This window comes from Enhydra lutris, unplaced genomic scaffold, assembly GCF_002288905.1.
Source record: "Enhydra lutris kenyoni isolate GAN:26980312 unplaced genomic scaffold, ASM228890v2 scaffoldscaffold94, whole genome shotgun sequence".
NCBI lineage: Eukaryota > Metazoa > Chordata > Mammalia > Carnivora > Mustelidae > Enhydra > Enhydra lutris.
In genome coordinates, this window is record NW_019154178.1 from 2,843,641 (window position 1) to 2,861,263 (window position 17,623).

Genomic DNA, 17,623 nt, shown 5'->3' on the forward strand with positions numbered 1-17,623 from the left:
TGGTGGTGGTGATGATGGTGATGGTGATGTTGGTGGGTGATGGTGATGGTGGTGATGGTGATGGTGGTGATGATGGTGATGATGGTGGTGATGGTGACGGTGATGATGGTGATGACCAGAACACTCATCTCAACTGCCCTTTGCATATTTTTGCTATACCCCAGTTCTCCCTAAGAGGAGTCTGGAGGTTGGACCAGCCAGTAGGGGCCATCACAACAGGTTTAGAGCTCACAAGTAGCAGCTTTCCTTTGGATATAATACTTAATGTCAAAAGGTCAGAGGGCAGTGTAAAGAATGGAGGAATTTGGTGGAGAGCTGGCCGATTCCATCCAGGCCATCTAGCTTTCACCTCTCTGTGCGGGTTTCCTGTGTCCCCATTGCTTTAAGAATCATTTTGTAAACAGGATTGGCTTTGTCTCCTGAAGGGCTATGCACAGACTTAATGTTAATACAGAGTTTTTAATATGGAAGTTTGAGGCATGTTTATATTTATGGTAATAAAAGAAGCACAAGAGTAGAGGCTTGTGAGGGTCAAAGAGAGAAAAACCTTTCTGATGGAGGCATAATACTCCATAGTGTATATGGACCACATCTTCCTTATCCATTCGTCCGTTGAAGGGCATCTTGGTTCTTTCCACAGTTTGGCAACCGTGGCCATTGCTGCTATAAACACTGGGGTACAGATGGCCCTTCTTTTCATTACATCTGTATCTTTGGGGTAAATACCCAGTAGTGCAACTGCAGGGTCATAGGGAAGCTCTATTTTTAATTTCTTGAGGAATCTCCACACTGTCACCAACTTTTGTATCAACATGGACGGGACTGGAAGAGATTATGCTGAGTGAAATAAGTCAAGCAGAGAGAGTCAATTATCATATGGTTTCACTTATTTGTGGAGCATAACAAATAGCATGGAGGACAAGGGGAGATGGAGAGGAGAAGGGAGTTGAGGGAAATTGGAAGGGGAGGTGAACCATGGGAGACTATGGACTCTGAAAAACAATCTGAGGGTTTTGAAGGGGCGGGGGGTGGGAGGTTGGGGGAACCAGGTGGTGGGTATTAGAAAGGGCACGGATTGCATGGAGCACTGGGTGTGGTGCAAAAACAATGAATACTGTTACACTGAAAAGAAATAAAAAATTAAAAAAAAAAAAAAGAGAGAGAGAAAAACCCAGGCAAGGAATGGCTAAATCTTTTTTTTGGAGCAGAGAGACATATACTCAAAGTTTATTAATTTCTCTTTCACAAGCATAACTACAGATCGGTCTAGACTTTATGGTCTAAAAAGACTTTGGATGTCTAGTGAGGTGTTTGGATCCCATACAGGAAGAGGGACCTGAGCTTGAAGATGGGGCAAGATTCCTGCTGGCAGGAATTCCCCGGGGCTGGGCTGTCACACCAACAGTGGGGGTGTTAGAACTCCCCTCTGGCTGCCGGGGAGAGAAGGCATGCCACGCTTGGTGATGCTACTGTGGGCGGGACCGACCCACCTGTGACGCTGAGGGTCACCGTCTTGCTAAGCTGGGCCCCCAGGCCATTGTCGGCCTCACAGGAGTAGTTTCCAGAATGTTCTGCGGTCAGAGAGAGGTTGAAGGACACTCCTCCTCCAGAGGGGGCCGAGTTGCTCCCCAGGGTGACATCCTCGTGGTAAAACCGGTACAGGATCGGGGGAGAGCCGCTCTGGGCCTCACAGTGAAGCTCTACCACGTCCCCCACCACGGCCTGGACCCTGGGCGCCCTGAAGGTGAGTATGGGGTGGGACACTGGGACTGAGGGAGGAAAAATAGTTAACCATCAGTTTCTACTGTTTAAGTATGTTCCTCCATAGGAGAGAGCTTTCAAACTGGAAACTGTTTTCTGTAGCTTTCAGGGACCTTGTGACACTACTCAGAACCCAGCTGTAATTTGTGCGGATCTGAAGAAATGACGAGGTTGGTGTGGTGGTATGTGGGGCACCGGGGTTGGGTAAGCAGCTGCAAGTGTGTTTGGGGAATCTGAAAACAAAGATTCAGCTGACTTCTGGGAAATCAAAAGATAATTGGGGAAAAGGAGAAATCGGTGTCATCAAAAGTAGGAACAGGAGAGACCTGTTATTCACGCAGCCAGGGATGGCACTGAGCATCTAGGAGGGAGTAGGGTGTCAGTGAGCCGGGGCTCTGCTGGGGTCTGAGGAAGGGGTGATTCAAAGGGTTGAAGGAGCAAGTAGGACAGGAGGCTGTGCTCGGGTTATTGGAGCCACGGTGGACATGGCAGTGTGGCTGATGTGGAGCAGATGACAAGCCACGGTGTTGAGTGGTTCACCCATGTGGACGTTAGAGTCATGGACTGATGGCCGAATGCAGGGTAGAGAGGAAGACCATGGGTGAGGTGCCAAGTCGGAACTAAATGGGGCATGGCAGGGAGATCAGCCCATGACAGGGCCAGGTGGAGACTGTGCTACAGCTGAACGCTCAGGGACAGGTAAGAAGTCAGAAGAGGACGTCAGAAGTCTTCTAGCCGGACCTCCTGGTGGGAGCCTGAGCCCAGAGAAATTAAAGGGCCAATGAGAGAGTGAGTTGGCCTTTTTATGGATTATCAGACAGAGGGAACCCCACTTAAATCTCCTGTGAGGTGAGACACACTGTACTTGTAATTTCCTTTCTTAGTGATCACTGTTGACTGGGATGCAGTTGGTGCCCCGAGAGCCTTTGCTTCTACTTAGGGAAGTTTGAGTCACAGTGGCTACAGCGTTGCTTCTAGGAAGTGCACAGCAAGAAAATGGAAGGTGCAGGTTCCCGAAAATGCAGACTCCAGAGCTCCCGGATGGAGGCTGTTTGGGCAGTAGGCCTGCTGTGATGTCCCAGGGCAAAGGGCCCCGTGGGACCTCCAATCTTGGCTACTGGGGAAGGTGAGGGCATGGTGGTCCCAGTCATGCTGCAGTTGGGGTGATCAACTCACCTGTGACACTGAGTGAGGTCTCCTCACTGCGCTGGGCCCCCAGGCCGTTGTCGGCCTCACAGGCATAGTTTCCAGAATGTTCTGCTGTCAGAGAGAGGTTGAAGGACACTCCTCCTCCAGACGGGGCCGAGCTGCTCCCCAGGATGACGTCCTCGAGGTAAAACTTGTACAGGATCGGGGGAGAGCCCCTCTGGGCCTCACAGCGAAACTCCACCGTGTCGCCCACCACGGCTCGGGTCCTGGGCGCCCTGAGGGTGAGGACAGGGCGGGACGCTGGGACTGAGGGAGGAAAAATAAGTTAGTTGACATCAGGATCTTTTCACATTTCCTTTATTTTCATTTTTCAGAGATTACCCCGTAGAGCATTTGTGACACGTTCTAGATCTTTCCTATGTGTAAGAATACCGGTTCACACCAACAGATGAGCAAACACATGAAACATACACGCACACAGGTCCTGGTCTCCAGCCGGGTTTTCCCCTCAGCAGCATGTCACGAGCATCCTTCCACGTCACTCTAACGGGTATATCTCATCCACCTTTAGAGACCAACTTCACCTAGGTGTAATTTGTACACAACAAAATGCAGCCCTTTCAAATTTACAGTTTGATAATTTGGGGTGAATACTGCTTGATTAGTTTAACAAGCACAAATCTTTCCAGTGTGTGGATTCACCGTAGTGCACTGAGGGATGCCCCCCGACCGGGAATGTCCTTGTTCTCCTCCTGCAGATGATGCCGCGGGCCACAGTCCTGCATCTCCATCCTGGCCCATGTGTGCCCACGCTGCTTAGGATAAATTCCTAGGAGTGGAATTTCTGGGATGAGGAATATGAACTTTTCAAATAAGCATATATTATGCTACATTATTCTTCAAAAGCTTTGGACCAGTTTGCATTTGCACTAAGGGAATGTAAGAATTCCTATTCCCACTCTCTCACTGGTGAGAATCATAGAAGTGCAAAGGCTTATTTATTGTTCCTTCTCTGCTCCTAAGCCTCAACTCCACAGTTATTCCCTCTGAACAGCTCACTCATTGCCTCCTATGGGACCCTGTGGTCTACGACTGGGTGTTTCCAGGGCTGCTGGTGAACTACAATCCATTGATGAGAAGTTACCGCCTGTAAAGGATTCAGACATTATTGACAAAGTGAAAGATTTGAAAACTCGTTAATTTTTCAAAATGTATCCAGTCAAGTCTCTTCTTTGGTTCTTTGCTACGAAATAAGGATCATAATCACGAGAGACGTGTTGTTCTTTTATTTCTTCTGCTCCCTTAGACCAACTGCCTTTTCTTTGTTACATGTATTTTTTACCTTTTTTGGCACTTTCTGTAACCATAATTCTCACAGGTGATTAGCCTTTGTTTTCATTTCTGAATCCGTGGTTGTCAGCCCTATTTGTACAATATTCTCACCTAAGGATGTGTTAAGAAATATCGATTCTGAGGTCACATCTGAGAGATTCTAAGTTTAATTGGTCCAGAGAGAGGCTTAGCAATGAGCCTGTTTCAGAGTTCCTAACTGATTCTCCCTGCGGCCAGTGCTGAGCTCCAGCTGCGGAAAGATATTCAGTGCATGCATTTTGTATCACAGTGAAGTAATTTTGAGTCCTTTGTATCAATTCCTAATTTGGTTGGCCGGTTTCTGTCATCAAGTGATTTAAAAAAATATTTTATTTATTTATTTGACAGAAGAGATCACAAGTAGGCAGAGAGGCAGGCAGAGGAGGGGAGGAAAAGCAGGCTCCCTGCTGAGCAGAGAGCCCGATGCGGGGCTCGGTCCCTGGACGCTGAGATCATGACCTGAGCCCAGGTGCCTCTCATCAAGTAATTTTTTAAAAGGGTTTAATAGACACTAAGTTCCCTGGGTCCCTGCATGTCTGAGCATGACTTGCGGATTTGGTTTAAAATTCTCCATTCTCTTTCCTCTCTCCAAAGTCCCAGGACCCTGGGATCATGACCTGAGCCTAAGGCAGACACGCAATGACTGAGCCACCGAGGTGCCCCAGAACACTAAAATTTCTTAAATCATCTCCTTACATCTTTACATCATCTCTTCACACTTTATATTGGGGGAAATGCCTTCTTTTGGTCATTCTTGATTTCCATGATCGAAAACAAGGGTTATCAAGGAGACAGAGAGCCTTCACATCCATAGGCTCAAAGATAAGGCCATCCGTACCCAGACTCACATGTTCCTAAGATCAGCACATCACCCATTTGCACACTCAGCAGCCGCCATCTCCAGCTGCACTCACACGCTGACTAACACCCACTCCCACAGCCCTCAGGGTGCCTCTCCAAGCTCCCCCATGAACGGCGATGAAGCCCGTCATGGTGGTGCTTTCTCTTGCTGGGACAGGTAAGTGAGCCCAGCTTTGCAGCCCACATGGTTTTCCCCGGCTGTCTTCTCTGGGGCTTTGACTGGTGCCTCTCATACTCTCCCTCACTTCCTTTCTTCCAGAGCATCATGAATTCCTGGCCCTTGGGTTCCTGTTCCAACTCAAATCACAGAACTCTGGGGCTGCCATGGACACTAATTATTGTCTTATCTAACTACCAATATAAGGTGAAAACAGTGGGACGAAGAAAGTTTAAATGTTTCGCCCAAATTACGAACCAGTGATGTTCATAGCCAGAGCTCGCATTCAGGTTTTCTGACTCATACTTAGATCTGATGACCCAAATGTTTTTCAGGCACCCTGGCTCTTTCTAGGAAATCTCAGAATCTGTGCTATGCCTCTAGTTCCCTAAAACAAGCATTTTCTGAAGCAGACTTCCTTATGTGTCATGTCGTCTCTGTACTTTGTTAGGCTAATGGTGGGAAGTACCCTGGCCATGGCCTTGGTGGGTGGTTAGACCAGCGAAAGCCACTCACTGTTTCGGCAATGAGCCACCCAACATTGGCAGCCCAGGCAGAGAGTGGAATCCAGAGCGAGGGGTCCCACCCAGAAGCTGATCTGTCGATGCTGGGTGCTGCAGAAGCTGTGAGTCAGGAGAAGTCATGAGAGAGAGGGGATGGAGTGGAGGATACCCAGGAGCGACAGGGATGATGGATGGGGATACGAGGAAAACAGCTGGTGGCCTGTGAGTTCCGTGATGGGAGCTTCTAGCTTGTCACGGGTTAACATAACCTGCTTTTGAGAAGTAAGCCCTATTCTGAGATATCTCTCATCTCTTCCATGGGTCTGCCCGTGTTGTCTTTCTTGTTTTACTCACTCCTTGGATGTCCAGACAACAAGCCTTCCCCCTCTGGGGACGCCCTGTCTCTGTTTCCTTGTGAGGGGGAAGGAGCCACTCAAGGTCTCTCGGTCATACGTCAGCCTCTCGGAAGAGCCGACACACCAGTGGACGACCAGACTCTCACTCTCTCGTAAGTAAAGATCACAGTGTAAACAGAAGCGACTTCACTCCGAACATGACACCGTTTTGGAGGCTACGTGAGTCACCATGAGCTGTACAGCCCTGATTTGTATACTTTTCTGAATGTGTGTCATACTTCAACACCAACTTTAAAGATGTAATACAGTAAAATGAAACTTATTTTAAAGGGTTAGGACAAAGCATCACGGAAACTCCAGAAAGCCCTTCCCCCTTCCCTCGTCCACCCTGCTGTGACCTCTTGAACCCCTGGAGAAGCTGAGGGTTTGCCTGCGACTTGTCCCCGGCTGTGCTTGTGGCTACGTGAGTGCATGTGTTAGTGCGGAAAGCACGAGATGCTTCTGTGCGTGGAGTTGGGGACTGAACCTACAGGGCAGGAGAAAAATAATTTGAGGGAACGCATTCATCTGGCAAAAGCTGGGGAGTACGTCGAGCTACCGGGGGTCTGGCTGAGCCAGGGCTGGGTGAGGGCTGAGGCCCAGGCAGCTGGTTCTACAGCAAGGGAGCCACCAGGGCCACCAGGTGGGGGGGTGGAGGGGGGCAGGGACTGGAAGGTACATGCAGACTTCGGAAGGGGCAGTGTGAGAGGCGAGAACCGAGTCACCTCCCCTGACTTCAGCCACAAAGTGCTCAGCGCAGATGCGGGAGAACACAAACGAGAACAGTCCCTGGTGCGCCGGCTGCCTCGCCACTTACCGCGCGGGGCCTCAGTTTCCTCTCCTGTAAGACAGGGACAGAAGAGTCGAAGATAAGTGACCGGCAGCGTCCACGGCTTACCTGTGACAGACAGGCCCTTGGGGTCACTGCGCCGGGGGCCAAAGCCATTGTCCGCCGTGCAGAAGTAGGTCCCGGAGTGCTCCGCAGTCAGAGTAACACTGAAGGATGCCCCTCCTGCAGAGGTGGCCGAGCTGCTCCCCAGGGGCACATCTCCGCGATAAAACTGGTACAGGATTTGGGGCGACCCTCTCTGGGCTCGACAGGAAAGCATCAGCCAGTCTCCCTCAACAGCTCGGGGTCCCGGAGGGCTGAGGGTGAGGACAGGACGAGACACGGGGACTGAGGAGAGAAACATCAGTCAGCAGGTGCTCCTGTGCATGTCCGTCCTGGGCCAGTCTCAGCCCTGCCCTCCACACTGGCCTTTCCCTTTCCCGTCACCCACAGCCCCTTCTCCACAACCACCCCCCTTGTTAGGTGACCTCAGTCCCATTTTCCAGTGTAAATGAAGCTCTTGGGGAGGAAGTTTCTTATTTTGCTGCTGCCGGGCCCCACCCTTACCTGTGACCCTGGTAGACCTGCCTCTCCCCTGCCCAAGGAGGGTCCTCCTCCCCCATTCCTCCCCCCACCCCGGAGCCCAGCTGCCTCTGTCTGTCCCAGATGCAGATGCTCTGGCTGTACTGGCTTCTTCCAAGTTCCATTTAGATGTGTTTCGTCCTCTGCACGCGGGAGAATCCACAAACACTAACTACCAGGTCCGAGTTCGCGCTTCCCGCCAGTGCCTTTCTCCCTGGTTCTGAGGACGGGTCTCGGAAGGAAGGGGCTACACTTACTGTCTCCACTTCTCTTCCTCTCACTTCTTTTTCTGCGTGCATTGAGACCTGCTTTTTATCCCCACCAATCTATAAAGCGGGTTTACTGTGCCGGTGATGATCATGATAATATAGGGTTTCCCTGCACGTGCCCAGTGTATGTGCCTTTGTCTTACGTGATTGCAAACAGAGGCACGCGGACCTTTGCTGAATTGCCGAAGAGTCCTGTGGGGCAGGCATGCTTACGGACCCGTTGTACAGAAGAGGCAGCTGAGGCCTGTCGCTTACGGACCCGTTGTACAGAAGAGGCAGCTGAGGCCTGTCGCTGTAGGTGGTGAGGCAGCCGGCGCGCTCAGTACTCCCTCTCGTTCACATTCTGCTTCTGCATTCGGTGCTTTGTGGCTGGACTCAGGGGAAGTGACTCAGTTCTCGCCTCTCACCAGCTCTCAGCGCTGCTTTGCCTGAACTGGCCCCTGTCTTCTGCTCAAGCAATCTCTTCCCTTGGTTTCCATGGGACACGCGGACACGGCACCTTCTCTGCCAGCCACGGTCCTCAGGGCTTTCCCCCTCCACGGGGCTGGCCTGGGGCCCGGACTGGCCTCTCTTCTGGGGCCTCTGCTCTGCCCCTGGCTGCTCCCCAGACGGTCTTTTCTGCCATCCATGCTCACCCGTAGTGACCCTGCACTGACCCTCCCAGCGTGAAACTGTTCGCAGACCCCAGAGGTCCCTTCAGGATGAAGCTCTAGTGTCCCCAGGTCCTGGCCCTGGACCACTCCCTTCCTTCCTGCAGGCCTTCAGCAACTGCCCCTGCCTGGGCCACAGCCTCTTGCTGTCCTTCCCCACTTCCCATCACACGCTATCCAGCTGTCAACTCGTGCGCAGACTCCCCTAGAATCCTCTCAGGGCACAGGAGAGATTGGGGTGCCTTTGTGCACCTACAGCCCAGGTACTCATAGCCCTTGGACTGGTGCTTGCCCTATTGCGGTCCACACCTTCTGCGGGACCCCAGAACTGTGTGCCCAGGCCATGCGGGCTAGCCTGAGGCGTCCGTAGGTGGAGCACAATCCGGCCCCAGGGCCCTCCTGCCTTAGGTGAGCAGAGGCGCCATCACGCAGAGCCTTCTGCCCCAGAGGGCGCTCACGGTGATGCCACTGGCCATGCCCTCTGGTGTCCAGACGTCAGGACCACGTCTCCCCGGTCTTTCCTCTGAGGCCTCCCACAGGACTCCCGGGGCCTATTTCCTCATAATGCTTTGCGCATCAGCTGCGGGAGGGGCTGGATTCAGTCTTGTCTCCGGCCTGGCTGTGCTTTTTCTACAGACGAGGAAAGGGAGTCTGCTCTGGTCCTGAGCCAGGACTGGGCTCCGCACTGGTCCGGGCCCGCACCCTCCAGTCCCCGCCCCCCAACACTGCGCCTGGACTCTGTTCTCCATGGACAGCACAATGCTCAAGGCTCCACGGAACCACTTTGGCTCCGTAACTTGGACACCCACTTTTGTGGCCTTGGGGCCTGACGCCGGTGGGCAGGCTGAGCCATCTCTGCTCCCCAGGCCCTTGTGTGGCTTCCCGCCTGACTGCCGGAGCCCATCTGGCCCCACACCCTGTCAGTCCTCACATGCCTGAGCAGGAGGGGCGTCTGTGGGGAACCTCGTGTCCTGCTGCCGGCCGTGTGTCTTTCGTGGCTCTGTACCCCATTGTGATCAATATGTGATATTAGGTGGACAAGAAACACCTGTGAGCCCTTGGGGACTGATTTGTAGTTTCTGAGAACACTGGGCAGCGGGAGAGTCACAGGACAAGTGGTGAGAAAGAGGAAAACTTCTGGCTCCTCAAGGGTCTGGGTGGAAAGGAGGTCGCTACCCTGCACCAGCGGGGATGCGCAAAGAGGGGGCAGCCGACCCCGGAGCCAGGACATCAGGCAGCGGAGGAAGAGGCAGAGGCCCTGGAAGGTGGGGACATGCTTCTGACCGGGCTGGGGGACTGACCATCCAGGGCTTACCGGTGACAGAGAGGGACACCGGCTGGCTGCGCCGGATACCCAGGCCGTTGTCTGCGGTGCAGAAGTAGGTCCCGGAGTGCTCTGCCTTCAGATAGAGTTGGAAGGTCGCCGTTTTCCTAAAAGTGACCTTCTTCTTCCAGAGAACCACTTCTTCATGAAGGAACTGGTACTGGATCGGGTAAGAGCCTCTCTTGGCTTCACAAGAAAGTGTCAGCCAGTCTCCTTCGACAGCTTGGGTGCTGGAAGGGCTGAGGGTGAGGACAGGAGGAGACACGGGGACTGAGGAGAGAAACATCAGTCAGCAGGTGCTCCTGTGCGGGTCCATCACTGGTCAGTCCATGCTCGCCTTTCCCCTTCCCGTCACCTGCGGCCCCTTCTCCCCATGTACCCCCCGCCCCTTGTTGCGCGATCTCAGTCCCATCTTCCAGTGTAAATGATGGTCTTGGGGAAGAAGTTTCTTCCAGGCCCTTACCTGTTCCTTCCTCCCGCCAGTGACCCTGGACCCCTCCCCTGGCCAAGTCAAGGGGTCTTCCTTCCTGTCCCTGTTTTCCACTTCTCCGCTCATTGGGGCTGGACTCAAGGATCTGCCCTTCACCCTTCTTTCTTCCAGAGTCACACACACTTCTAGACCCTGTCCTCTGTTGCTCCGTTCTCCTGGCGCCCAGCCTGACTCCCTCTGTTTCCAGATGAGAGAACGGAGTTAGGTAGAAGCTCACAGGCCAGTCTGCAGCCACTCTGCCGGCTGTTTCCAGAGACAGCCAGGACCTCGATCTGTCTCCTGAGCCCTGGTCCTAGTGCTGAATCCCGTGTCTTCTTGGGCGTGGGCTGGACTTGGCCCTGCGCGCAGGGATGCCCCTGTAGAAGCTAGACCTCTCACGGCTACGACTGACTGAACAGCCTTGAGTGCACTGGTGAAGGAGAGATTGGTCTGCAGTTCTCCACATCTTTGGTGTAAGCATGATGCTCCCACCCACCTCTGTATCCCACCGGGGTGCCTATTGGTTATTGTCAACAATTAACTGATGACTGGGAAGGAGACACCTCCATATCCCTGGGGGACAGGATAGAAAAGGAGAGGGAGAGAGAGGGAAAGAGAGGAAAGGGGGGGGGGGAGAGAAGGGTGGAGATGCTGTAGACACACCGAGGGCTGTGATGGTCCTGGGGTGGACAAAGCATGAGGCCCATAAAAGACAGGCATATGTTCAAACATCTGAGAGCCGGTGGAGACATCAAGATGTGTTATCAGCTGAACTCTGTTCCCTAGAAATGCATATGTTGAAGCCCTAACCCCCAGCGTGGCTTATTTGGAGATGGGATCTTTGAGGGGATCATCAAGGCTAAAGGAGGCTATAGTGTGGGGCCCTAATCAGATAAGACTGGAATCCTCGGAGAGCAGGAGGAGATGCGGAACGGGAAACTGGGGGATGGTGGCCAACTACGGGACAACCTCTCTTCAGATCCCAGTCTGCTGGTGCCTTGATCTTGGACTCGTTGCCCCCAGAACTCTGAGAGAGTACGCTTCTGTTGTGCAAGCCAAACAGCTGGTGGTGCTTCGGTCAGACAGCTGGGCAGATGCGAGCAGGCAACTCGGGGAGGAGCAGGAGGTGGGTAAGGGGAGAGGTGGGTTGGGTGGCAGGAAGAGGACTGAAACCGGGAGTGGTGGGGCTTTTATTGATCGACTGACAGGATGATCGAGGGCTGGTGTGAGGCTCTCCTGGGCTCCTCCCAGCAAAGCTCAGCACTTGCCCACACTTACCCCGCGCGGGTAGCTGGAGTTTCTGGCTGCTTTTGCTGACATTGGAAGGCACTGTGCTTGCCTCACACCAGTAATGCGATGGGTCTTCATTCTCCACGATGGAGGGTACTGAGGTTCTCAGATAGCCCTTCCAGCCTGACCCCAAGCACCAGTCATCTCTGAAGAACTGGAACCAGAGTTGGACATCTGACTTCTGAGGGGGGAGCTGGGTCTCACAGGTCAGGATCACTGGTTCCCCGGGGGTGGGTGAGGGGGGGTCGGCCCTCAGTATGGGTCGTGGAAACAGCTCTGGAGAGAAGAACCACAACAGGCCCCAGAGCAGTGAGGCCTGGAGCAGCTCTGGAGAGAAGCACAGCTTGTCTGCGGCCGCCGAGAGCAGAGCGAGCAAAGAGGAGGCGACACGACCCCCGTGCTCTTCAGCGTAAAGCACACACTTGCACTCTCTCTGATTCTTGCGGGAAGGAGCCCTGAGGTTTGGTGACGCCCCAGCTCACCCTTCTCCTCCTCGACCACCTCAGGGACCTTCCTTCCCATGAGCCCTCCTCACAAATGACGAAGGCTTTACCTTGGACTTGGATTCTGACTGCGTTTGAAGAAAAAGAGCAACAATGGGTCTCAGATCCAGTACAGCGATATTCTCCATTATCCTTCAGACCTGCGTGCTTGATGTGGAAGCTGGGGTTTTTACCAAGGTCTATCAGCTCATTGTCATTCTTGTACAGGGTCCTGGTCTTCAGGGATAAATCTGGCTTTTCTCGGCACATCAGAGTCAGAGGGTCCCCTTCAAACACGGAAGGGGGAGCGTGCAGGATCAGCTTAGCTGCAAGAGACACAATGACGGCTGTTGGGTGCCGTCCACGGATTCTCCCTTCTCGTCGTTATTATTCCAAACAGATTTTATAGGATAGGGGATGGGGGAAAAGAAGCATAAAATAATTACAATTCCTTTCTTCCTGATTTTAAAATGAACACATATGCCCTGAGTCAACTTGGAAAGCAGAAACGTAAGTACAAATCTCTTCTCAGGTGTGCACTTTTCTGGTGCTCTTCTCCGCGTGCAAGTTCGGGAGAGTCCGTGTGTGCTGTGCTTTCTTCAGGACATCGGAATAGTGTGTGTATTTCTTAACTTGTTCTTTCACTCACCGTGCTGTGAACACTTAGCCGTCAATATCTTTACCGAACCTGACCTCTAATGGCCTTCAAGTTTTCCTTCAATGTGACATGATGTAATTTACTTAGGGAGTTGCCTTTCTTTACTATTTGAGTTCCTTCAGTTTGGGGGGTGCATATCTATGATTTCAGTAGGTAACTTCCGAGGAGGGGAATTGCCACTTCAAAGAGGACAAGCATCTTATTTGCTCCTTGTTACTACCATACTGCTTCCTTGTTTGCGAAAGAAACAGCATGATAACTGCTTCGAATTCCAGACAGGTGGCCTTAGGGCACAGGAAAAAAAGAGAGAGGTTTCTTCCTTGTCTCTTGATTTCTGTATACAGTCTACCCTTGCACAATGTGGGGGTGGGCACGGATCCTCCACGCAGCGGAAAATCAGAGTATAACTTTTGACTCCTCCAGAACCCAACTACTCATAGCCAGCTGTGCCAGAAACGTTAGTGATAACACGAATGGTCAACGGACATGTATTTTGTATGTTCTTTGTATTACAGACTATATTCTTATAACAAAGTAAACTAGAGGGAAATGTTAACTAAGAAAATCATAAGGAAGAGAAAATACATTTATAGCTCTGTCCTATAACAAAACAAAACAAAAACACCCCACCCCCCGCCAAAAACCTGCAGGTAAGTGGATCTGTGCAAGTCTCACCCATGTTGTTCATGGGTCAGCTGTACCTCTGTCTGCCTATCTATCTGAAAAATTCTCATGCTGCCTATTATTCCAAGTAAATTTTTTTTTAAAAAGATTTTATTTGTTTATCTGAGAGAGAGTGAGAGAGCATGAGTAGGGGAGCGGGGAAGCTGCAGAGGGAGAGGGAGAAGCAGACTCCCCGCTGAGCAAGGAGCCCAATGCAGGACTCCATCCCAGGACCCTGGAGTCATGACCTGAGCTGAAGTCAGATGCTTAACCAACTGGGCCACCCAGGCACTCTCCCAAGTAAATCTTATAAGCCTAAAATTACACATAGATTCAGAAACTATTCAAATAAATTTCTTCTCAAATTTCCTTTTACCTAAGTCACACACACCCCAAAGTTTACAGCAGCAATGTCCACAGTAGCTGAAATATGGAAAGAGCCCAGATGTCCATTGACAGATGAATGGATAACGAAGATGTGGTATTAGAATGGAATATTACTCAGCCACCAAAAAGAATGAAATCTTGCCATTTGCAATGATGTGGATGGAACTAGTGGCTATCATGCTAAACGAAATAAGTCAGTAAGAGAAAGACAAATGCCATATGATTTCACTTATATGTGGAAATTAAGGAACAGAACAGATGGACGTAGGGGAAGGGAAGAAAAAATAAAATAAGATGAAAGTAGAGAGGCAAACCATAAGCAACGCTGAAGTCTAGGAACAAATGGAGGGTCGCTGGAGGGAAGGAGTAACTGGGTGATGGGCATTAAGGAGGACACTTGATGCCATGAGCACTGGGTGTTATATGTGGCTGGTGAATCACGAAAACCTACCCTGAAGCCAATAATATTATACAAGCTAACTACATTGAATTTAAACAAAAATTTTAAAAAATTTTCTTTTTACCTGGGTCCTGTCTGTATAGATTTTGGTTCTGCATAACTATATGCTTCCCAAAGTTTTTATTTCACTTTTTTCTCACCTGGTGAAAAAGTCAAGCTCACACCATCACTTTGGGGCAAGCCCTGGATCTCGCATTTGTACTCTCCAGAATCCTGGACCTGGAGGGTGTTTGCTGGGATTTCACGTAGTATTTTTGTCCCAAGGTACCACCGGTACCATTTTTTGTCCCCTGCTATGTGGCAAGTCAGAGTCACTGCCTCTCCTTTGAAGATGACAGTCCATGGAGGTTGGAGAGAAATCACGGGTTTGGATACAGGTGCTGAGGAGAGAAGAGACAGATTCTGAGATAGAAACCCCTGTGGTCCCCAGTGCATTCATCTTTGTGGTACAGACCCAAAGACCAGGATTTGGAGAATACCCAAGGAAGCCATCTGGGAAGGTCAGTGATTGCTCAAGGTCATTTGTTCACTGGAGCCCCCAGGGGAGAATGGCTGCTCAGGGATGACAATGAGCAAAATTATTTCAAGAAGGCAACACCAGCAGGATTTACTGACAAATGCCAGTGGGAGAAATGGCTAGTTAGTCTGGTGTGGATCCTAGAGAAAGCCACCCCTGCCCCATTACTTCATCATGCTCACCAACTCATAAGAACCTCCCAAGGAATTGGGTAAATCACAGGTTTGTACTTTCCTGAAAGGATCAATCATATTTTCTGAAGATTTGGCGCTGAGTAAAGCTTGGGAGATTAACTTTTTGAACACCTTCATTTGATAGATGATTCAGATGCCCAGAAACTCTCACCATAACTAATTGTGTGAGAGCAAGGAATGGACAAGTCAGTCACTGGAATCCAGAGGTGGTCCAGACAAGGATGAAACCCCAGGTCAGCTGATTTTGGACAAGAGAGGATGTAGGTCTTCCTTGCTATTCATGGGCCACTCTCTGGCCCAAGACAACCAAAGTCAGAACTAAGAAAATGGGTGATACCGATATTATTTCTTCTCCCCCGATCTCTTCTTTTTTGCATTTCTTCCTTTAAGGGCCCGATTTTTGGGTTTTCTTCTGTTCTCCACACATTTCCTGGGGGATTTTACTTCTAAAACTATAGAGAATGTATTATTCACGCTGGTATCTTCACAGTGTGATGTTATCAGATAAGATTTTCTAGTTTGCTGATTGGAGAAACCCTACCCCAAGTCCTGCATGTTTACCATGGAGTTGAACATGTCCTGCCTGGTGAAGTGGGTTCCATTGGCAATAGGGGTACGTGCAGGGCCTACTGAAGGCCAGGAGCTGCTCGTGCATTTGTCAGTTCTTCCAGAGAGAGTCAGAGGGTAGCCACAGGGCTATCCTAGCCCTTGGATGATGCCAATAGACCTCAGAACACTTTCACATCCCTTCTGGCCTCAGCAAGTAAATGTCTCATCTTTATTAGGGAGACACTCTTATCCAGGGACACTGAAGAGCAAAATAAAGGAGAACTCACCAAATTGTCCACTGACAGGAGCTGAAAAAAAAAAAAAAAAGCCAGAGATGAACACAGACCAAAAATTTTGAAAAAGTAATGCCTGTTTCTTTTTCATTTTCAAAAGTAATCCCAGTTTCTTTTTCATTTTCAAAAGTAATTCCAGTTTCTTTTTCCTATCCATTTATTATTTCCTTCGTTAGAAATTCATTTTTTAAAAAATTAGACATTTGTCAAATGTCTCTCTATATACTAGTTATTGTGCTTAGACTTCTAAGGTGAGCAAAAAATGGTGCCTTCTGGTAAGCAGTTGACAGAAGGTGGAAGCAGAAACACGAAGCAAAATTATATAATTATAATATAGAATGTAAGTACAATGGAAGTACACACAGAGCAGCTTGTGGGCCGAAGGACCATCCCTGCCGGTGTGTGGGGTATGTGTGAGTGTGTGATTGGGGGGGTGGCCTATGACAGGTGCCTGACACTGTGATGCTTGAGAAAAATGAATGAACACATAGGAGTCAGCCAGGCAAAGATGTCAGTGCATGGCAAGAGGTGGTGGAGAGAGTAATAGAGGCAGAAAGGGCATGGAAGTGAAGAAATAGCACTGGTGTTCAGGGGTTAAGGTGGAGTTTTGGAAGGTAGGGATTGAGGGGGAATCAAGTGAGAGAGGCATGCATGGCTCATGTCATGGGGGTAAGTAGCTAGGGCTTTATTATGAAAGCTGCAGTTTTATTATTATAACCAAGAGGCATGGAAAGTCTTTAAGTAGAGTGTGACAAAGTTAGAATTTGAAACTTAGATGGAACATTGTGACAGTGGGTAGACGTCAGTGAGAACAGATGTGAAGCAGAGAGACTGATTAGAAGGCAGGAGAAGAGATAATAATGTTTAATTTTCTTCAGAGTGTTTATCCAAAAATTTTTCTTTTGTTTACTTTACTTTCCCTTCTCTAGAAAAGAAGTTCTGTGAGAGGAGGAACTTTTTATATTCATCATATGCCCCCACCGACCTATAGCAGTGCCTGGCATATAAGAGATATTCCATAAATATTTATAGAATATTTATTTATTGAGTAAAAATTAATTAACTAGGTCAGTAAATAGAGATAGGAGGATACGGTCTTGAGAAATGGGTAATAGACAGAGGAGGAAAAATTGGCAAGTTTATAAATCGCTTAGACATTTCAGATGAGGGACAGATTTGGTTTACTCAACACAAATTTTTGCAATGTCAACTATATGCCAGGGACTGGATAGGGCAAATGGAATCCATCAGTAGGCAAGGGAGATATTATCCCTCTCCATATGAGGGTGATGGAGAAGTAATCCAAACCTAAGTGTTTTTATAGAGAACAATGGATTATTTGTCATTACCCAAATATCTTGGCCACCGTGGAATTTGTGTTGTTTTTAATGTAGCTAGAACTTTTCTGAGTGTTTCCTATGTGGTAGACTTCCACATATATTATTTCATGTTATCTTGTCAATATCCTTATCAAGTAAGTTCTATGATTATCCCCATTTATAGGCCATAAACTGGTCTAAGCACCTAGTAGGTAGCAGAATGAAGTTTTGAACCTCTTGTTTGAACACATCTTGTTTTGTCCCAAAGCATGTGCTTCTGGAAGATCCTGTCTTTTTGTGTTGGTACTACACTGGGATGTGCTTCCTATTTCTGGAGTGTTTCATGCAGCTTTCATGGGGTCTTTTTTCTTATGTTGTGTCCTGCTCCATCCCTGCCCCCTCCAGCTCCTACTCTCCCTCTGTCTCATGAAGTCATTACCAACTACTTGGCATATAGTTTATTATTTGTTTGCACCATCACTGGTAAATTT

General features: G+C 49.7%; 1 protein-coding gene across 8 annotated transcripts in view; it reads right to left on the bottom strand.

Moving 5' to 3' along the window:
* The window catches only part of LOC111138853 (Fc receptor like 5), a 32,289-nt gene that overhangs the window by 6,885 nt on the left and 7,781 nt on the right, over positions 1-17,623 (bottom strand). For 3 of the 8 annotated variants that reach the window (XM_022490767.1, XM_022490765.1, XM_022490764.1), the window contains exons 2-9: positions 15,808-15,828; positions 14,401-14,640; positions 12,164-12,418; positions 11,599-11,886; positions 9,843-10,121; positions 7,096-7,374; positions 2,938-3,216; positions 1,491-1,769 (exon numbers count right to left, since the gene is read on the bottom strand). In XM_022490767.1, coding sequence (XP_022346475.1) covers positions 1,491-1,769; positions 2,938-3,216; positions 7,096-7,374; positions 9,843-10,121; positions 11,599-11,886; positions 12,164-12,418; positions 14,401-14,640; positions 15,808-15,828 — 1,920 coding nt within the window. Of the gene's footprint in view, positions 1-1,490; positions 1,770-2,937; positions 3,217-7,095; positions 7,375-9,842; positions 10,122-11,598; positions 11,887-12,163; positions 12,419-14,400; positions 14,641-15,308; positions 15,774-15,807; positions 15,829-17,623 lie in introns of those variants that run through there. The other 5 variants (XM_022490769.1, XM_022490766.1, XM_022490770.1 and 2 more) reach the window with 5 other exon arrangements.